General features: G+C 39.9%; 2 protein-coding genes across 5 annotated transcripts; one reads left to right on the forward strand and one right to left on the reverse strand.

Annotated features, from left to right (window-relative positions):
• Positions 1 to 3,641: 3,641 nt before the first annotated feature.
• LOC102699740 (putative protein ABIL2) lies at positions 3,642 to 6,385 on the forward strand. 4 transcript variants are annotated; one of them, XM_015837556.2, is made up of 9 exons: positions 3,642 to 4,047; positions 4,376 to 4,458; positions 4,581 to 4,731; positions 4,824 to 4,923; positions 5,050 to 5,142; positions 5,235 to 5,286; positions 5,378 to 5,487; positions 5,685 to 5,791; positions 5,886 to 6,385. In XM_015837556.2, exons 1-9 carry the CDS (start codon positions 3,931 to 3,933, stop codon positions 6,057 to 6,059), a joined length of 987 nt encoding a protein of 328 aa, XP_015693042.1. In that variant the 5' UTR covers positions 3,642 to 3,930; the 3' UTR covers positions 6,060 to 6,385. The 4 variants fall into 4 exon arrangements, with proteins under 4 accessions (XP_015693042.1, XP_015693026.1, XP_015693033.1 ...); XM_015837540.2 differs by having other exon boundaries at positions 3,644 to 4,047; positions 5,238 to 5,286; positions 5,880 to 6,385; XM_015837547.2 differs by having other exon boundaries at positions 3,644 to 4,047; positions 5,053 to 5,142; positions 5,880 to 6,385.
• Positions 6,386 to 6,852: 467 nt separating this feature from the next.
• Positions 6,853 to 21,810, reverse strand: LOC102707069. Its single transcript, XM_015843616.2, has 16 exons — positions 21,360 to 21,810; positions 18,653 to 21,262; positions 17,079 to 17,529; positions 16,683 to 16,911; positions 14,739 to 14,903; positions 14,234 to 14,506; positions 13,874 to 14,119; positions 13,383 to 13,751; positions 11,983 to 13,296; positions 11,841 to 11,897; positions 10,511 to 10,939; positions 9,549 to 9,772; positions 9,332 to 9,465; positions 7,702 to 7,962; positions 7,447 to 7,625; positions 6,853 to 7,319 (listed from the first exon to the last, which is right to left on the reverse strand). The coding sequence occupies exons 1-16, from the start codon at positions 21,727 to 21,729 to the stop codon at positions 7,230 to 7,232; spliced, it is 7,401 nt and encodes a 2,466-aa protein (XP_015699102.1). The 5' UTR covers positions 21,730 to 21,810; the 3' UTR covers positions 6,853 to 7,229.
• Between the last annotated feature and the right edge of the window lie 1,039 nt (positions 21,811 to 22,849).

Here is a 22,849-nt window from a genome sequence, read left to right on the forward strand (position 1 = left end):
TAGACGTGGTCACGTGGGGTACGTGTGTGCACATTTCTAGAGATGAGTATTACGTGTATATATCCTATGTGTTTGTAGTTTGTTTGGCAAAAAAAAAATGTTAGTCGATAAGTATGTTCACGCTCATTTCCAAAATATAAAATTTGTAGAATGTAAATCTTATACCACAATATAACAATTTATAGCACTACTTAATACTCCCTTCGTTTCGTAATGTAAGATGCTGGACTTTTTTGCTGGTAACGTTTGATCATTTGTCTTATTCAAAAAATTATAAAAATATCATTTATTTTGCTTGGGACTTATTTTATTATCAAAAGAACTTTAAGTATGACTTATCATTTTTTATATTTATACTAAATTTTTAAATAAGACGAATGATCAAACGTTGCAACCAAAAAAATCAAATATCTTACATTATGAAATAAATGTAAACTATTTATCCTATCAATAATTTCATATTCAAATTCTTGTCATTTTATTCCTACCTCTCATTCCTATTGATTCATCACTTACTAAGAGAGAACGTAGTGTTTTATTCTCAGTCCTAATCTTCGTTAAATAATATACCTGCTTATATTTGGAAAGTAGGTAGTATGCACGCATGTATTTTTATGTACATTATGGAGTGGTTTCGCTAATCGAAAGATCCTCTTCGAATGGATTGTGCGAGGCAGGTTAGTTATTCTAACAACCACGTTGCAGGTGTTTTGTTGACGAATTAGACAGCTTCAATAAAATACACTACCCCCGTAATTTTATTTGGCACGATTAACTTTTATGTTCATTTCTGATTACTCGTTTTATTTAAAAAAATTATATAATTATTATTTGGTGCGATTAACTTTTACGTTCACTTTTTACCACTTGTCTTATTTAAAAAAATTATATAATTATGAATTATTTTATTATGATTTGTTTTTTCAAGAAAAATTCTTTTAAGCATGATAATTTGAATAAGACGTATAATCAAATATAAATCTAAAAATAATATTAAATAAAGAACCATAAATAATAATTAATTAATTAAATTTTAATACACCGTTACGTTTTTTGCGTGGGTTACTGCATGGCAGTACTCCTTCCGTGGTGCATGGTAGTAATTTTGTGCCAATTTCCCAAAGGTTGAAATGACAGCTCAAACAAAAATGGGGACAACTTGGTCATTTGCATTTAGAGTTAATTTTCTTATCATCCTCAAAACAACTTGGGGAATATAAACCTGCAAAACAGCCGTCCGCTTAACTGCAGAGCAGGTACAGTAGCAGACTATAAGTCAGCTGTAAGTATATTTTAAAGAGATAAAAGGAGAGAGAAGAGAAGTGTGCTACTAATTTGTAACTAGCTGCATATAGGTTCCAAGACAAAACGTATGCATGACATGTGGGACCATGATGTTTTGTAAATAACTATTGTATGAATTGATTATTAGATTGATTATAGGTAAATTGGAGCTAGTAGTTGGCTATATGTACCCTGTGACCCAAAACTTAACTTTGCCTGACAGAGAGACCGAGGTAGATCCTCTGCAGTACTTGAAGGGCACTGAAGTCCGAAAATTACTCTCATGTGGGCCCACATGTAAGTGGCTTTCCTGACCACTGAAGTATTCCCTATGATCCAGTTGCAAAGCCAAAACAAGACATCATTGTAGCGCACAAATCATGGAATAAATGAAATGTCAATAATTTATAATATTTTACCAAATTCTCTGTCAATTAAATGTGTCATATAGTAAATCCCGAAGAAGAAGAAGAAGAAGAAGAAGCAGAAGCAGCAGCAGAAGCAACATTGTACAGCCAAAGCAAGCATAATTTGCTGTCTCGACAGGGGATCGATCACGAGGAGAAACACGCCGCATGGAATAGTTTATCGTCAAATCTTGGCACGCGGTAGTTGCCTTACCTAGACGTCGTGTGATGTGAGCGACTACAAACGCAGACGCAGCCATCAGCTTAATTAGGTCCTTAATTACTAGGCGTTTGACGAAATCCCAGCGAACAAAGTCGCAGAACGAGACACCACCACTGGTATATTATCCATTCCAGCACACAACGACACCTCGTGATCCGCCGCGATGAGCGCCAATAATTTCTCTCGTTCAGAATCAACCCATTTCACAGCCACATGCATCAAGCTCCCAGCTAGCCTCCCAGAACACGATCAAGCTATGTATCTAGCCAGCATGTCAAAGATAGACACACCCTTTTTTTTTTTTTGCTTCTGTTGATGTTTATTGACTAAAATTTAATTTTTTTACCTTTAAATTTAAAATAGATTTTACAGGGTCTTTCACCGTAGTTTATTTTTCAGCTTTAACTTTTAGATCAATAAGAACACTATATAATAATATAAACATTTTATTTATAAATTATTTTGTATTTATAAATATATCATTTAATTTTTTTCTGTAAAAACCGAACATTCGTCCTAGATAAAAGAGAAGGACGAGAAAGAATGGGTAAAAGCAAGCCATAGTAGGGAAGAAGACGATAAGATGCAATGGCATGGCACAAGAGTATAGTGTCATGAGAGAGAGAAAAAAAGGTCACTTCTGTTCATGGGAGAGACGGTACAAGGAGTAGAGGAGACAAGCACTTTTGGCTTTGCTTAATCAAGAGTTAAAGCCAAGGATGTCCCAGACATGCTTGAGGCATTTCTTAATTCCATGCGTAATTGCTCCCAGGGGGTTCTCATACAGTTGTACGGGTGAGCACTTTTGCTGGATCTTATGGGTACATAAGTGAATCTGAGGAAGTATTAATACAAGCCAATTTTGACTTTTGACTGATCATACTTTAACTAACAATAATTCTTAAGATTATACATTCGTAACTAGAAGTACTTGGCCAATATTCTCCATTATTAAGAGCTATTTTGTTTTTTGTGTTGCTTACAAATTACAGGTCAAAATTATATCTATTAAAGTCAACACATGCAAGTATTTGTGAATAGATGGTAAGTTTGCCAGGGTAGGCCTACTTAACTGATAAAATAATTTCTGAAATTGTTGAGGAGACATCTTTGAGCTCTTGTGATTAAGATTAACCCTGCAGTCAGTGTGATGACTCATGAGGAGGGCCCCATATGCATGGGGACAGACATCATGACCATGCACAAGATTAGAAAGAAAAAGAAGCAAATAAAGCAAAGAGGTGTCCTGCATCCCAATCAAATCTCACTCAGCTGCTCCTTTTTGGAACTTTTGATTAGCTCCATGCAGTAGTATAAGCCAAACCATCTGCAGTACTACCCATCAATCATCTTGACTGCTTAACCAACTGAGCACTGTTGTAATTAAATCAGTTTATGCCTTAGCCCTACCAACTTCACTTCAGTTCTGGGCCTGTCCCTCCGAATATTTGTTTTGGCTATTCCTTGCTGTAGAGGTAGGGATCAGGCTCTGAATGAGCTGATGATACTATAATCGTACAAAGGGAATTGATTAGCAGCATGGCAAATGGGGGAACATGCAGACATAACAATAGTGAAACTAGCTAAGTACAGAGGTCCACCTAGCTAACTGCTACTCCAGCAGTTGTGTCATGAATCCACCAGTGAGCATCCAGTAGTAGTAAGTAGAGAGAGCAGTAGTTGTCACTGGTCTCCTTTGCTTGGTTTGCATGGCATTATTATATATAGCTGTTGGCTGCTGATGCTGCCATTGCCAGGCCAGCACCATAACTACTCCTATTACTAGTTAAATACTACCTTGTCATGCTCATGACATGCCTGCCTCCTCCTCCCCTATGGTCTTCTTCCTCCTCGGAGCTCGTTGAACTCCTCCCCATAATTGCATCCCCTCTTCTTCACCACCACCATCACAGGGATATTCTTTCTGCTGTTGTGTAGTACTTGCATTCATCTCTCTGATCAAAGAGGAACTGGGAGAGACAAAAGCAGGAGAGAGGTTTAGTTGGATATACTAGGATGGTGGAGGCAGTGGGTTCTTTCCGGAGAGGAGGTGTTGGCATTTCCGGGATGAGCAGCAGCACTCTGGAGGAGGTGCAGATGCAGGAGACACTCATCTTCTCTGATACCATCAAGGTCAGTCCCAGAACTTCAGACGACAGATATTCTGTTCTTTCCTTTTGTTTCCCCCCTGCATGTTCTTTGTCTGCAATTCTGCATATGGTCATGCTTAATCGAAGCAAGACTCAATGCCACGATGACAGATGTAGTATCAAATCGAATTTGATGTTGAGCCCATCAAGGGAAAAAGCATCAGATATTACTTGGCTGTTTCTTTTGTAGGCGGTATATTATTTTCTCCCTTTTTCTCGTTGACATAGGCAACTAAAAGAAAATACTGCATAGTTTGATGAGATTCAAGTGTTTCTCCGGTAATCAGCACATGTTGCGATCTTCTTATCAGGATCTCAAGATGCTGAAGTCGCAGCTGTACTCTGCAGCAGAGTATTTCGAACTAGCCTATACCCAGGAAGAAGACAAACAGGAGTATGTGGCATACCGATTCTTTCTTTCTTTCTTTCATTTTTCTGCACTAGATCATGAAGCACAGTTGCAGCTGTTGCTAGATTGATTAGTTTTAAAGTACACGTTGTCACATATATCTCCAGGGTGATGAGCAACCTGAAGGAGTATTCCGTGAAGGCTCTTGTCAACACCGTTGATCACCTGGGATCCATATCCTTCAAGGTTTCGACCCTTCTTGATCAAAGGTTCGATGAGGTTGAGGACACAAATCTACGGGCCTCCTGCATCCAGCAGGTACCATAGTTCAGAATTCATCACGCCTACCTGAATTCAGTTACTACGTTCTATAGTTCTGAAGTAACAAAGTCGGTAATAATAACCTGAAGAGAGCCCAAGCGAGCCAAGCATGCATGGACAAGGAAGGCCTTTCACAGCAATCATTGGTGATCACTGCTCCCAAGTATCACAAGAGGTACATCTTACCAGGTAACTAATATATGGATAATCTTGAACTTGTCTTCTGTCCTTTCTCTGTGTCAGCAAATTGTGATGACAGGGAGTGAGCAAGCATTAACTTGTGTGAGTAATTTTAAATCTCGTTGTCCATTGCAGCAGGAGATGGTTCAATGCCTCATGCTGTGCCCAACTTCAGCGAGATGAGAAAGGCCAAGAGCAGAGCTGCACAGATGCAACAAGTCTTCAGCGGTAAGGGTGCTCAGCAACTCTTCAATCCATGATGAACATGTACTGGTTATCTTGACCTCCTTTCGACCTGCAATGTTTTGCCGCCGCCGCAGCAGCAGCAGCAGCATCCCAAGCAAAAGCCAAAGAGAAGCAACCATCATTCAGGTGAGTTTGCAATGTGCAGCAGCTTGACTTTTTTCTATTTCTTTTGTCCGTTTGAAGCTTAGTTGTCAGTCTGAAAATCATCGATCTGCAGCAAGCTTCGGTCGATTGCCCGTGCACCTTCGCAACGTGCGCGCTCGTCGTCACCAGCACAGCGCCCACGTTCGACGCCACCTCCTGATAATACAATGCCCACCAAACGAGGTAAAGCCGTAAAGCTATCAACAACAGCGCACCATCAGAAAGAGAGCTCTGCCTTTCCAAAAAAACAATCGTGGGATTTTCACAGGAATCAGCCCAATTCTCGCAAAATTCGAAGAAAAATCTTGAGATGATCGCAAAATGGCGGCTTCATATGATCAGATTTGCTAATGTTCCACTTCACATGTTCGTTTCTGCAGCGGACAAGAGGTCAGAATCGCCGCTTCCTGCGACATCTCCACTTAAAAGGTCTGGATCTCTTCCCAAAAGGCCATCCTTGCTGAAGACATCAAGTGTCAGGGTTCAGGTAAATCACTCGGCCTTGTGAATAGTCTTCCAGGAACTGGAATATCGTGTCCGTAAACCTGAAATACGTTCATCTGTCGTTGATGAAGATGCAGACCACCTCAGAGCACAAGAAACTGGCGTCAGTGAGGTCACACGCTGACAGGTGCGATGACTCCAAGGAAGGCGAGCACACTCCAAAGAAGGGCAAGAAGTTTCTCAAGTCGCTGCTCAGCAGGCGCAAGTCCAGAAAAGAGGAGCCCTTGCCCTGTTACTTCGATGATTACTGAGTCCCTTTGAGAGAGACCATGGCACAGCAAGAATCTCTGGATACCTTTGCAGCGTTCCTCCAATGAAAAAGTTTGTCCTTGATATATAAAACTTGTCATTGTATAGAAATAGCATATATAAGTTGTTGAAGACGATCACTGGAGTCCAAGAATTCTGGAAGTTTCAGAGAGATGTCCCGTTACATGTGTGTTTGCAAGAGCTGCATCATTTGTTGGCGGTTTGGTTTGCTCACCTGGCATCCAGCATTTAGCACACTGGCATACTGCCTCACCAGTTTGCAATGCTGAGCTCCAGATACAAGCAAGCTGCAGATCAAATGGTTTCACCAGGATCAAATAAGCAGCGATGTCTATCAACTGTCTTCCTCGGTACCATCACTAACCTTTTCACCACCAAAGCTACCATAACACGACACGGAATAATAAACAAAAATCAAATACATAAAAGAGTGTAGAAGCGCAACGACAAAAGAAACCAAAAGAAGCGCTAATACATGTGATCGAGAAATAACATCAGGTACAAAAAATAATAGCTGAGCCAGTTACATGTTACATTAATCTTCAGAAAAAAAAATGTTGCATCATATGATACTATACAGAATGTTCATTCTCTTAAAACATGATCCACAAAAATATGGTCAGCCTGACATCTAGTTGCCATGTCTATAGCATGAATCAGCGAAAGAGTTTCATCACTTTCGTACAACAAGTAAACAGGTAACAAGAAAAAGGGATTATCTAGTATGTCATCCTACTAATTTACAGCTTTACATGCTTATCATTGCCATCCTGGTAAACAAATAAACAACATTGACCAGATTTCCAGAGAATTTTGCATCACCATGTGTGCAAATGGGCATGCATGGATAAACAAAAACCTGCTCCTACATGACCCACTGCATACAAGATTGTTCTATGCCCCACATCCACACACTACTAACAGGGCACCTTCAAATGCAAATCCTATTAAATTGTTCAGATTATGCCCAGCTCTATGGCTACATGCTTGCTACGCCACCCCTTGCAAGAGCAAAATTATATCATGGGGGAAACAGAATTGCAGAATGAGATCAATTGATCAAACGAACAATCTGAACCCACTACAACAAAACCGTCTCTAGCATATCTCCTCCCTTCTGCTTGTTCTAATGTTGACGTACATCAGCAAAATCATTTTTTTACCTGCACAAGCTTCACAGAACCATCCCCACCACATGAGACAAAACCATTAGATAAGACCTGGATGTCTGTTACAGCAGCCTGTAATCAACATATAGATGTATTAGTGAAATAAAATTGCCATATACTTATCATCTTACCAAAACATGACAAAAAATCACCAATGAGGTAAGTCAAGATTATATATTATCTATTTAGTAAGGCATACCCTAACAACGCCACCAAAGCCCCTAGAAGTCGGTTGAAAAAAGGTGTGCCTCTCGTGCAACTTTTGCCAATGGAAGACTAGCTGAGAATTTTTGGCATCCCAAAGTTTCACATCTCCATCTTTGCTTCCAGTTAAGAACAAGCTGGTATTTGGGATGGTTGATACACTGCTGACACTCCCTGCAGATAGAAGGGAAAAGATCAGGTAGAAAGACCAAATATATTGAAAAGTATCATGTTAATATCACAAACTTACCTGAGTGCGCCTTTGGTATATGCCACATCATCCCACTGTCGCTACCACTGTTGGAAGTTTCAGATTTAGTGTCATGCATCAAAGTTGAAGATGCCTTAACATCATGTTTGTTGGAACTCCTGTGATGCTTAGTCTTCCCAGTAGAGATGAACCGAAGATCATGCAAAGCTACATCTCCACTTTTCCCACCAGTTACAATCAGCGGTGAGATAGATCCACAGCCAATATTGCTATCAAATACAGAAAGAGAACGAACTCCTCCTGAAAGATGAAGTCCATGGTCAGGCATTTCTCCTAAATTCTATGCAGGAGATAAAGGTACGTTAGCAGACTTCGGACATGCAAACATACAATGTAAGCCTTCAGACCTTGTTAGCTCACAACTTACAGGTCAATGCATTTTCTGGGTATGTTATTTTATGTGTAGTTGAAAAAACATGAGCAACAATGCCATCTTGGCAGGGTGGTACAGAGGTTTAGTCACACTATAGAAGAGCAACCTGGGTTCCTAAGTATCAAAGGGAACATTGATGCTGTGGTACCTTTTTTATAAAAAAAAAGAAAAGAAAAGAGAAGGATACATCGATACAGAAAGTATATGCATATATATGGTAAAATACAACAGCAGGCTAGCACCCAAGATATGTTGTTATACAACATAAGATAAGATAAGATAGAGAAGATCTATCATGCAATCTTAAGAAAAAAGGAAAGAAATATAGAGGAAAGAGATTGACCAGTTTGCCCCTTGCACTGCTGCATGAATCATTGTGCCAATCCAGCCCAAGCAACCTGCATGGTACTACCCTATTTGACCTAGCTTCGTCACCCTTGTATATGCAACAACACCACCACCTCTATTCTCCCTCTTTAGTTCTCTCCCTCACTCTCCAGCCTACTCACAGCTAGGAATGGCAACAGCAGCGGCAGCAGCATATGTCTCTCACTGTTCTGTTATTCATTATAACAATTCTGAACAGCTGCCGGCAGGAGGCCAGTAGAGGATTGGGTAGTGGTGATGAGGTTGATGGAGGAAGATGAGAAAGAATAGGACAGACACATACTGAAGGCATATCACAAATATCGGAGAAGTATTGCTCTTATTTTGATTAGCACCATATCAGCTTATCGTGTATGTATTGCATATGGGAATTGCAGTTGGCTGTCACATCAAATTGGTTCAGTTCTGATGGTAAGAGCAGACATCATGTTCCATTGAACCCAGGTTGTCATGGTCTGGAAACTACATATCTGCAACATGCATCTAATGTTTGCAATTAACAACACAAAGTGGTTCAACTGAAAATATGACTTCATTTCATTAGCATTGCTGCTGCTTAGAGTTTAAGAGGGAACTGGATTAGCAAATATTGTGTTTTAACCATGTTGAAATTCTATATGTAACAAACATGTGTGGTAGAATTGGACTAGACAAGAAATTAACCTTGCTTCTCTTTCGAAACCTATGAAGTAACAATCCTCTATCCTACTGACTATTGTTGCGATTAGATACTAAAGTCCTGCTTCTCTTTCCAATTTCTGTACTACACTATTAGTAGTCATCAACACTGAATATTTTCGTGATTGTAGTTCCAAATGGAAAGCCACAAAGCATCAATCCGGGAAATACCTTCATGACACATAATAGAAGTTTGACAGGTGGATGGTGGCGCCAATGTATCCCAAATAACAACATTTGCACCATTTGAACTGCATCCAGCTGCAGCAAGAACTGATCCACTTGCAGCCACATATGCGACATCCCTGTGATCAACATAAACAGAATGATAAGATTGAGAGCTCTATCAAGCAGTGACTATTCCATTCAACAAGTTTGTTTCACGTACGAGGCATGGTTGTTAAAGCATAGGGATGACTCAGTAGGATGGACATTGCTTCTTCCACCAACCTCAACTTGCCATGTACAAACTGTACCATCTAATGCAGCAGTGGCAAACCGCTGCCCATAATAATCAAATTGAACAGCTGATATGGAAGCAAGTGCATAAGGCGGTGGAATATTAGCAGCAGGGAGAACACCATATGTAGCCATGGCACTGTCTTTGCCAAACTGTAAGAAGGAACAGATGATATTATCAACAGATAATTAAAAAAGGGGGCAAATCTAGTGCAAACCCTCTAGCTTATATCACACATTCACACAACCCTTTTGATTGAACCAAAAAATGGTGAAATATCTACCAAATCAATAAAGTTTATGTCTTTTTTCCTCCAGAACTGATTGAGCTTGGGGTAGAAAAAACTGTGTACATTACCAGAGGTGCTATTTTCAGGGAATGACTTAGCCTATTCCAGCTTCAGCGAAATATAAAAAATTCAACCGTAAATTTGAAAATGTTTGCATTGTTTTAAGTATTTCTTTGTGTTAGTTTATTCCAGCTTATGAAGGAATTAATGTGCAAGCAAGGTGCATGTAACTAACTATAGTTAGATGACACCCAAGACCAGAAGGTATCACTCTCTATGAGGCCCTTCACTTGTCATGAACCATGTGTTCTGTTGACCAAGATAATATAGATTCCAGTCCTTTGAATTAATGTTTATAGTTGTTTCAACTGTTTACTCACATGATCATTAGCCCACAATATTTTAGTTAATACAAGGGAAGGTATATAATCACTGATTATCTGTAAAAAAAATGGAAAAACGGGGAGGAGCAAAATTCACTGCCCTCCCTTACGAAAATCAAGCATAAATAATAAATGGGATACTAGCAAGTAATAAGCGGTCAGGTCCAAATGTGAAGTAATAAACAATTTTACATATTATTTTTCTAACAAAATTTTACCTCCCATAAATAAACATGTGTATTGCTTGATCCAACTAGCAACAATGGCAAAGAGGGGTGGCAAGACAATGCTCTTGAATGGATGTTCTCAAGTGTTGCTGGAGGATCAACGAAATCCTCGAATTCATCAGGTTCTCCCCACCCAAACCCAGAGGCACCAATACCAGCATAGCCTGGAATTCCAAATGCTCCACCACCAGTTAAGTCCCTTGCAGGTTTCGCCAATGAACCCAAACCAATAGTTGGTCCACCTGAACTAAGATGGGATCCTTTTCTTCTGCCAAGACCAACACTAGGGGAAACAGAAGTTGAAGTAGGTGTAGATTCGCAACCAGCACACCCATCCAAGGGCCAATCCGATCCTGCCCACATATACTCAGTTAACTTTTTGTTATGTTGCTTGTCATTCCAGTTGAAGAAAACAAGGCCCTGAAAAATGGATAGCCACTGTAAAATTGATGCAGCACAGCAACATAACTATATGACTTAGGGAGACAAACAGTCCACATGTTACAACAATGGAGAGCCCCTTATGGAGTAGCAAGTAGCAAGATAGCTCTTATAATTAGTTTGAAGTTTCACAATAAACAAAGTTGTTCCAATAGAAAAGAAAATCATAAACTTCACTTAATGTGGGTAACCCAAAGTTTTTATAAACATTTGATTATAAGATCTTTGATCTTTCTGGTGATGTCTAGGGAATCAACATTCGATACATTGGCTTAATGCTACGCAGCTAACCTCATATTACTGTGAAGTGCTGACACAAAATACAATTCTCTGCATCGTCTGTGTGAAGTCCTATTTATTATACATCAAAAACAAATCACCTACTACTTCAGATTATTTTATTTCAACACAGTGGCATGGCCCGATTTAATTATATCTTAATATTGACATTTTTAACAATATAATGCGAAAAAATAATGGCACGTATGTTCACTCTTGGAATGGATAAAAACATCTATCCTTAACAAGTGGATGAATTTTTAACCATTTTAAAAAAAAATATTACACCTAAGTTCAAAAAATACATAAAAAGTCAAAACATACAAGTCTACAGTGTCGATAACTACACTTTGTTATAAACTTTACTGAACATACAATGGTTGTTCTAAATGATAATTTTGACAAAGGTAACACGAGAAAGAAATGTTGCAAAAAAGAGCATCAAAGAGGAAATGCTAGGAAAAGAGCTGAGGGAAGGTATTCACTCAATTAATTTCCTCGCTTTCACTAGATAAACAATTGCAAATAAATAGTCAATATAAGTACCATTGAAATCAACAACGTATAAATAATTATAAATAGTGAATGATTGACAAAGTACCTTCCGATTGGTAGCGATAGCACCTTGTTGTTTATTGATAGAGTTGAGACATATTGCCTGCACCATAAAGGATTAAAATGCGTACCAGAAAGGGAAGCAAAATGATTAGCACCTAAACTATCAATATGCTGATGGCAAATACCTCAACAAGTTCACCATTTCTCCTTACAAGTTCTCTGGGTCTTTCAAAATCTGCAGTCAAGGGTTTAGATTCAAGAGTGACTTCCACACCACAGGAGGTATTGCTGATCGATCTCTGTGCTTTCTCATTGTTGTTGTATCTAACACTGTCACGGTTTTCTTGTCCACTTCTTTGAGCAAGTTTGTTTTCACACTCATCTAATGTAGCTCCTGTCATAGCCTTCCAAGACCGTGTTAGACTTGTGCTGTTTAAAGAAAAGCAATTCACTCCTTCATCCATAAAAGTGGTGCAAATATCCACAGGATTAGCAGATATTTCCCACAAAGTATCAAAAAGGACTTCAATGTTCTCGTTGCTAGCAAGCTGAACAATACTTGAGAACTGATCATGGCTATTGTTGTTGGACCTTGGCTGAGACAACTTATCTTCTAACCAGAAAAGCACACTCGAATTTAGCTTCTTGAATAATTTCTCTCTGAAAAATGATGCATGCAATTTCACTAACGATGATGACACAAAATGCAGGGAGCCCATAACAAACTTTGCAGCAACTGATGATATGAGACCCTTAAATTCCACATCACTTGCACTAGTTTCAAGTTCAACTCTCTCAATGAACTCTGTCAAAAACTGTTTCATGAAAGATGACAATCGAGTCCACAAAGAAATACCTATCAAATGCCACTTTTCATCAGTGGGAAGTGTTGAGTTCTCACTTTTTTCTTGTTTTATATTACAGAACAAACTATTGGTTGTGCTCAAATCTGTGTTAGTTGATACACCATGAATTCTGTCACGTACAGCTTGCATCAACTGATCTAATAATACTTGAAAGGACTCTCTGCTGACAGAAGCACCTATGACTGGTTTGATCATGGTAAGCGATGCTTTTAAGTCAAGACATAACCAAGAAAAGGAAAACTCTATGTTGTATTCAAGGAGGTCCATAACTGTAAGCATAGCTGATGTGCAATCTAGCACAAAAGTTTTACTATTGTCATGTTTCAGAAGTAACCTGCTCGTACTCAGAAAATGTGATAAACTTGCCATAATGTACTTTCCCTCTTTAGTTGTGCATGGAGTACTATTAGTGTAGTCCATGTTCAGAGTGGAACACATGAAGCAGCAGGAGACAACATATCGTGCAAGAAACTTGCAGCTCTCCTTGCTTGACACCATAAACATATAATTAATTGGATGGAAGGCACAGTCTCCAAGACCACGGCTATCAGTTCCAGAATCTGGTGATATACTACTTGACAGCAACATATACGCGAGAAAAAATATACCGTTGTTGCAACTAAAGGCAAGTATCTGGATACATGACAGAGAATATGGTTTATCATGATAAGTCCAATAAAAAATAATAGAATAAAAGAATATGCAATTTCTTGTGTTACCTTCTCAGCTATGTCAGCAACATTGAGTGAGAATTTTTTATCAAATACATGTAGTGCTGCCTTCACATCACGAGAAAGATCATTAACATGATTACTGTCGAACTCTTTCAGCGCCTTATCTTTAGTTAGTGGTAGGCTGCAATATGAACACAGTGAATGGTTTCTCACCATCCGTGATAGATATTTTGAAGCCATAGTTATTTTCAGGTTTGATTCAACATCACTGACTACAGTTGCTGATATCCAGTTGGAAGAAGCATGGAAAGGGTTCAATATTCCATACAAAATCTCCTTGTCCCCACTATCCACTGAGGTGTTGTCCTTGCCCTCTAGGCCCAAGTTACAAGATAGGTATTCAAGTGCTTCAAGCTAATTAGTGAGAAAGAAACAAGATTTAGAACAATAGAACATAAAAGATATAATATTGAGATGTCAACAGGGCACCTTTTTCCCAATCAAGAAGAGTTTATATGATAAAAAATTATACTTACAGGCAGTCCACATCTGTACAAGGCACATGAAGCCACTGCTAATGAAAGCTTAGATAAATTTGCAGATTGAGCTTCACCAACGCAGTTTCTGAAACTATTTTTTGTTGCAAGGATTGCACAATACTGACCCACTCCTGGGTCTGCAAAGACATTTTGATAACCAGGAATGCTGGATTCTTCGAGCAATGACTTGGGGTGGCAATCAAGTAATTCATTGACAGACTGAGAGTAATTCCCTAACATCCACTGAAGATTCACATAAAATTTAGTTGAAAAACTGAATGATATGTCACTCAAGAGCCATTATAGTATTTTGATTCCAAAATGAAAAACCTTAAAAATGGCAAGCATATGACATACTTCAAGTAGGCTTGAAAGCCAGTGGTCTCCTTTCTCAACAGCTTCAGGGAGCAGCACATTAGAAATGAGGTTACGCTCCAAGGGCCCTCCAGATCCCTCAATAAGCCGGCAAATTACAAGAGCAAGCTGTTCATCTTGAAGGTTCTTTGCACAAACACTGATGGCTGACGATGTATCACCTCCAAGGAGGAAAAATGCTATAGCAAGATCCCATTGATGCCTTCCCATTAGCACATATGCATTTTTTAGAGCAGCGGCTTTGTGTTTTTCTTCCTAGATAGATTTATCCCAATAAATATGATGTACAATATAATTCTCAACAGAAAGTATTTAGATAAAGTATCATGCATCTAAATGCTCATTTGGGATGCAAAAACTAGAAAGTATAAGTTAGTTCACATTTACAATCATAATATTATGACCATGTACATAAGAATGTTAAGCACAATCACACAGTTAAAGATATCAAATATCCAATTACTAGTCTCTACCACACCATAGGTACCTGAAAGTTCCTGGAGAGAAACTCATAAAGACGTTTATCCTTTTCATCCCTGCTAATCTTGAATAGGCCAACTAACACTTTTGTTCTATTTAATGCTATATAGAGAAGAGAACAGTCCTTTGGGTCCTTGCTTTTAAGATATTGCAACCTTGCCAGCTTCTCCATCTACAATGTCAGACATACCTAATCAGCACAGGTGATTATCACGTCAATGGCAAGTATAAACTAAACAATACTCCCCCGTCCTCAAATAACTTTATTTTTCACCCACCCTACACATACCAAAAAGAAGGCAAAAGGACTAGTACCCTACACTTTATCAAATCTCAATGCAATTGTCCTCCACTTTATCTAGTTTCAAATTGTGCTACCTTTATACATTGAAAATGCATCTATCTATACATAAAAGGAAACGGACTCGGTCCAATAAGTATCCCGTATGTATTAGAGATTTTCACCATTTCCAAATAAATACAATGAATCAGAATACTTTTCCAATACGTCCTCAACCATCCACGCCATGCGGCCACTGTTGTTCTTGCTCAAGGCCACTGTCGATGGAGGCCCAATGCAGTGCCTCCGCTGTCAACGGACTCTAAACGCCGTGTTGCTGTAACCGTGTGCCGGGTGCAGTGCCGGACGCCAAATACAGCTGCATGTAGTCACTGCAGGGCACAAGGCTGCCTTCGGCAGCCAGGCAGTCACTAACTTTGTCCATCCCCAGTGAGACAAGTTCCATTGATCGATTGAGTCTTTAGCCCTTCCAACAGTCCAACTTCTTGTTCTCCTTTTCTATTTTCTTAGTACAAGTGCTGTGTATTTTAGATGCGATGGATTTTGGAATTGGGAGTTCATATGTGCTTGTGTGGTGGCTGCTACGTAGTTGCAGATTCATCAAATGGAACTATTGGACCAGCAAGGGCAAACAGCATGCTGCCCAGTGTCCATGTTATTCCTCCAAATGGCCGTGAAAAGAAGCCTTGGCTATGGAGGTAAATTGAGAGTCGGGCTATTGGAGAAGATAGAGAAAAGTCAGATAGGAAGACATGATAAATCTATTTATTACTGGCCATCTGGTGCTACAATTAATAGTTTAATACTATGGTATCCTAATTTCCTTGCAAAGATCATATCTTTAATACTAACTCTATCTCAAAATACTTCTATTGCTGCAGTTCAAATTTGAACTGCAACTAAAACGATAGAAGTATTTTGAGACGGAGGTAGTATATATTTTTGGAGATATATATAGAGGCATATCCCTGTATCCATGTTTTCTAGAAAATGATCCCCGTATCTACATATTGCATATCCGTATCTGTATCCATGTATAGGCGTAACATTAGGTGTCAAACGAAGGTTTCAATGCATTTGTTCCCTACTTTCACAAACTCCAATGCAATGATTGGTTAAAAATGAACTTATTTTGTTGGACAAACAAGAGGGGGCAAAGATGATTTTAATTTGGGACACAGGGACTAGTCATTATAGTGTCAAGATACAGGGTGGAAAGAGAATATTAGAAGCTCCATGTGAATTTAATTCCTAGAATCTGGACAGTACACTACACCAATGACAATTAGTTCAACAGTTGCGAAAAAATAAGTCCAGTGTAATGGCTTCTCAAGAATGACTGTAACATGATACTTTAATCAACTCAAAGGAATCAGTCACTGTGAGATAAGTGATCAAAATAAGGATCTACATTAATTTGAACATTGCTATCCAAATCAGCATACTATAGTGTTACACTATGAGATTGTAAACAGAAATTTCACTAACTGAGAGTATGGCATATTTCATGAACTTGCTATGAACCTATGACCTATGGGGGTTTTATTAGACAAGGTCTTGATCTCACACATACAAATAATTGCGGTTATTTGACCATTTATTTTGCTTTTAGCAAAACCTATGAGAAAATAATTTGTTGTTGAGACATACCTTGGTCCTTAACTGTGACACATTGGTGTACCATAACCCTACACCAAGGTTTCGCATCTCAGCCCAAGTTGGCTCTGCAGGAAGAACAGAATTGAGTAGATCGTCCTGACACTCAGATTGTAAGGCCCATGCAATAGAAGTAGAATCAACATGGAAGGCTTCGGCACTGGATGGATCCCCAGATCCCCTAAGTGCATACATGCGTTGGAACTGCACATCAACCCAGAACCTTAAGAGAAACAAAATTAACAATTAATGCAGAATTCACAAAATTGGGTAACATAAACTTGTACGCCACTTGCAAGTTCCCAGATTATAGTAAAATAATAAAAATATAACAGTATGTTCCTGAAAAAAAACAGCAGTTCCATATGTTAATCTAAGAGTTATTTTTACCTCCGCCCTGCTTCATCAAGGCTTTTATAGGGAGATGCATGACTCTGATCAGTAATTTTACCCAAAAGATCATAAATTGCAAGTATCTGTATTCTCTCCATGTCACTTATTGCAGATAGGCTGACATTCGTAGCAAGGAGCTTATTTAGTTCTGAACTTTGAGATGTGCCAGTGGTGTTGTTGATACTTAAGCCAACCTCCATCTGAGGATATGAATTCGATGGTGATAGCAAACTAAAAGCTGTGCTATGCTTATTGTCACCCCAAAGTAACTGTCTATTAGACATGTCATTAGATGCGATATCAGTAAAGTTTTCAGACAAAGGGTATTCAGGAATATTACGGCATGGTTTGCTACACAAACTGCACTCCAACATGATATTTGTTATCTCTTTTGCTTTCATGGATTGAACAAGATGCTGCAGAACAGCGTTTGCACGTTTCCATTGACCTGTGCACAGCAATAAAAAAGAGTCAATGCCATTACCTGATTTACACAAAGTTACACGTGGTGCGGTGGTTTTATCAATCATGAACTTGGACTTCTACAGGGGGAGATCATAAAGACAAATTCCAATAGGTTGCCAGGTGCAGAATTAAATCATCGTGGTTGTAATTGTACCATTGATGAACTCAGTTACAAAGACAATTTGAAGAAGACAAATCAAGCCAAAGAGCAAGATAACATTTTGCCTACATTCTATCCTTTCAACTTGACCCACACAGCTAAATTAAAATGCCAGAATTAAGCTTCGCATAGAACTAATCTGCATTTACACCAAACGATTTCACAATATATTAAAAGGCCCAATATTTCAAAACAGAAATTAACTTAAAAATCATGTTACACAAACTTCAGTATGGTTGTTAATGGCACCATTATCATGTTGCACAAACTTTGGTAGTTCTATTACATATTTCTAGTTGGACGGAATTAAAAGAACTTAAAAGAAACAGCACATCACGTCATTTATCTAAACATTTTCCCAACAATTTCAGGGGACCAGAAATTCAACAATATGATCATTTTGTATCAAACATAACTGCAGAAACAAGGAAGCATATATGGTGCGCTAATACTTAACTTCAGTAAGGGAAGTTGTAGGGCCAAGGAACAGCTCACTCCATATATGAATCCTTGCCTATCCTTCTATGCCTAAATCCAAACACCCTAATGCAATTGATGCAGTCAGGATTTCCTTATTACTGCAGTGGCTTTTATATCTGTAGTTTCACTTATCATTCCTGGGTAATCTATAAGCATGTAAGCTTTCTTTTAAGATTCATGACAGGATATTTGATTAGAAATGGTAACAATTATGTTAGCTAACTAGATTCCACATAATAGTACAGAACATTAAAATGGTCCAAATCTCAAACAATGGACTGTTGTCAGCTTTAGCAATGAAAGGTGAGCACAAAAACATGTAGACTGAAATGCATGTGTGTTGCTTCACTTTCTCAATCTCACAGGGTACTTTAAAATAGAAGCAAGCACAAAACTAAACAGACTAGCAAGGCCTTGCAAAACATGTAGAATCTAGAGAAAAAAATATTTTGAGAATATTTGACACCTGAATAAAGAGACTGAACAAGTGCTCTTGGGTGATATGATGCCAGAGGTCCACTCATTTTGGCGGCTATATCCAACAAGTTCCACAGACCACTAGAACAATGAGAAGTGTGTTTGTGTAGTAACAAGATGTTATTGTTTTCAACAATCTTTGTGTTGCTGTAATTTTCTGATGAACTGAATCTACCATAGACATTTTCATTAAAATGCTTAGTACGTGGCAATTCATGTATGTCTGCAGTAGGACAATCACATATCTGGGTATTGGATTCATTGCCTCCGCTTACCAACCATGAACTGAAGAGAGCAAGATGATTCTTATGAACAAGCACACCAGTCGCCTTTGGGCCCCAAAGGAAGCTAGCAATGTCATGCTGAGAATGGGATAGTGCAATACAACTCCAAAGATGTTTCTCTTTTGAATTCACAGTGTGTAGCATATTCTGAAAGGAAGGGTGCTTATGAGAGTATATGTGCAACTCGTTGAGAAGGTAAACTGCAAGTAAAAATCTCCCATCGCCTAAAGATAGCCAGTCTAAACCAACAACAGGGCCTTGAAGCATTCGCACATCCTCCAGGAGAAAACTCCCGTCTCCTATGAGCTTTACTGCTTTCCAGATATGAATGTAGGTGGCATTCTTCTGAACATATCTACCAACAGTAGCAACTCTACCACAACTGGACAGTGAAACTGCACTAATTGGTCCTCGATAAGCACTAAATGTGCCTACTAGTTGCCAGCTTTGGCTCTGTTTCTCACTCTGCAACGGGTTACCTGCACAAGACATCTTCCATAGTTTCACCCTGCCATCAGAATAGCCAGTAGCAATGTGATAACATGGAGCAGTTATGGAAGGGCCATGCTGCTGTAGAGGTAATACAGTATTGTTCAGTGGCGTTACAGAAATACAGGTAGGATATTCCCCATCCAGGCATGTAGGGAAGACTGAAGAACCTTCATAAATAACTGCTGAAAACATACCACCATTAAGGTAATTCCCATGTATCTCTTGATCTATAGTAGAAAGAGAGCTAGCAGAAAAACCACAAAAACACATCCCATGTTTGCTTTGATTTTCTAGATGAAGAACTACTTTCCAGGATAATGCTTGAAAGTTTGTCCTCCATAGACATACTACTACAAAGCTGTTGCTAATGAAAGGCCCGTCGCAATTAGAAGCTAAAGGTATGGTATGAATGCTGTCAGGTGGGCCTTCCGCATTACTACCTTCAAAGAAAGGAATTGTGAACATTTTCTGACATGAAAAAACATCTCCTTTCTGAATACTGACTACAAAACAATCGGCTCCTTTTTCACTTCCAAGGATAAGAAACCTATTTTCATGAATAACGGAGGGAGCCCAACACAGACATGAGTATTCCACATCTGCATAAATGTCACCCAGATCAAATTTGCATAAAAGATTCCATAATGGATAAGTAGGTGCATGCAAAGTTGATACGAGAGTTGATAAAGTTGAAAAAGACCAGAAATGTAGAGTTCTGTTAGAATCCATGGAAACAGCTAGCTCTATTTCACAGCTGTATGGATGGATAGACACTTGTTTGATGCTACCATTATGTCCATATTGATTGATAGTTTGGGAGGCATAGCATGACATACTCTTAGTAGAATCACTTGAAACATCGCTCTCAGAATTCAATGATAAATTGGAGGACAAGCAAGACCAACTGAATGAGTTATCATGCAGCAAATGAAGCAAAGAGCATGTTGTAGGTGGGCCAGAAGAAAACCTTCTTGATATAACAGCCTCAACAAAAAATGAGTCATCTATGGATTTTTGTTGCCCTGAAGCTGACTGCATCCAACTCTGCAGTTTGACTTGTTTCCATAGAGTAATCCGTGGATACCTTGGTGGAGATACATCATCAATACAATGTACAGCCCAAAAGTTTACAAAAGCCCCAGGACCAGCACTTACCAACCACTCACATTTGCCTACCTGGTTCTCCCCAGGATCACCAGAAAACAATGTGAAATTGCCTTGTTCATCTCTTGATACAACACCACCAGTTTCAACTGCCCATCTCACATTTATATCAACTCCCAACACTCCATTCAGAGTGTTGCTCATCTCAATTACCGCAATGACACTGAAAGATCGTTGCAAAATACGCTGCTGCTTCTTTGACTTGGGTAACTCGTCCTCACTCCACAATCGCAGAGTACCATCCGAGCAGCATGTCATGAGTATCTCTCTCCTGACTTCAGATTGATCGCTGACACACATCGACCTAGGTCTCCACTGGATCATGGATACTGGCTTAGGATGCACAAGCTCGGCTTTCTCCAAACCCACTTTGGCATCATTCATGAACACCAGAACAGGAGGCAGACTGCCGTCAACATCGGCAGAAGGAGCAGCTGCCGCTGTGGCAACAGGACCCTGGAGGAAGTGTGTAGCAGAGGCAAGGGACTGAGCCGCCTGGGGCGACCATCTCCAAGTGAGCTGCCAGGACGACTCTGTCCTAGCCCACATCGCAACACCCTCGCCGACCAATAGAATGCCGTCGCCGGAGCCCGTCCAGGCCACGGTGGTGATGGCGAAAGTCTCGGTGATAGCCCACCTCAGAAGCCAACCAAATGATCCTGCCATCCCCCATCTCCAAAAGCTGAGCAACGCAACAATTTCACCATGCAAGCAAGCAATGCGAGCGTGCGCGCCACGCGAGCTAGACGAACGGACCTGGGGAGGAGTACGGCACCGGCTGGAACACGGACACGGAGCTCCCGGCGGCGGCGGCGAGCTCGCCCCCGCCACGGGGGCACCAGGCGACAGCCGACACGGGGGCACGGAGGTCGATGGCCTGGCGGAAGAACGGGGCATCGACGCCGGCGTCGCTGGTGGTGGTGGTGGCGGCGGTTCTACCTTCATGGGGCGGGGAAGGGAGGTGGGAGACGACTAGGAAGGAGCCGGCGGCGTAGGCGACCCAGGGGAACCCCCCGAGGTCGGGGAGGAAGGAGAGGGCGTTGGGGTCGGCGGTGGGCGCCGGCGGGATCAGATGCGGCGGGTGGAGGGCGAGCGGCAGCTGCGGCAGCTCGTCCCGCTCCCCCATCGCGGCCGCGGCGATGGCGGCGGCGGCGGGTGGAGATGGCGGCGGGGCTTGGATCTCTGTCTCACCGGCGGCCGCGACCGGTCGTTTTGCCAGCCGGCGACGGCACAGGTAGGGGAGCCGACTTGTGGGCTTGGGTATGTGGGCTTTTTGTCGGCCCGTTTGTCCGTCTAAACGGCCCAGTTATTCGAATTATAAACTGTGCATCTTAGGCCCCGTTTAGTTTCCAAAAATTTTCGCCTAAAAACATCACATTAAATCTTTGAACACCTAAATAGAGTATTAAATATTGATAAAATGAAAAACCAATTGCACAGTTATGTGAGAAATCGTTTGACGAATCTTTTGAGCCTAATTAGTACATGATTAGTTATAAGTGCTACAGTAACCTACATGCGCTAATGATAGATTAATTAGGCTCAAAAGATTCGTCTCGTAGTTTCCATATCAGCCGTGAAATTCGTTTTCTCATTCTTGTCCGAAAGCATCTTTCGACATCCGATCAAATGTCTGATGTGACATGCAAAAATTTTCATTTCTCCAACTAAACACCCCCTTAGTACATGTTTTTCGAATTATAAACCGTGCATCTTTTATAAAATGTTTCTATATAAAAATAATTATATCATATTTCTAAAATAGATTTTTAATTTTATAATAGCTAATTCTATTATTTACATAATTAAATAAATATCAAAAAATTAGATATTCTTTTATCTTTCGTCATCAGCCAAAAAGGAACAAAAACGTACATAGCATTCGTATCAGACCGTGGTTTGCAACAAACGTTTCGTGGCAGAGATGAGAAGATGATTAAATGCAAAGGAAAAAAAGAAGTCGATTCTTTTTTTTTCGCTATTTGGAGGGAAATCAAAAAAGCTTACGAGATTAATAGGTTAGTTAAAAATGAGAATAAAATATAAATACAATGTTATTGACCAAACTATCAATCTGTGGCAACATTAATTAGCATCCCATTTTAGATGGCTGCTGCTGTAGTGTTGCAATTTAAAATGTGTTAGGATGCAACTTTGTTCGAACCACCTTGTTACTAACTAACTCACAAGGCTCACATGTCATTCATCATTCATGCGTATGCAAGGTGGAAGGGAGAAGAACATCA

Source organism: Oryza brachyantha, chromosome 1 (genome assembly GCF_000231095.2).
Source record: "Oryza brachyantha chromosome 1, ObraRS2, whole genome shotgun sequence".
Taxonomy (NCBI): domain Eukaryota; kingdom Viridiplantae; phylum Streptophyta; class Magnoliopsida; order Poales; family Poaceae; genus Oryza; species Oryza brachyantha.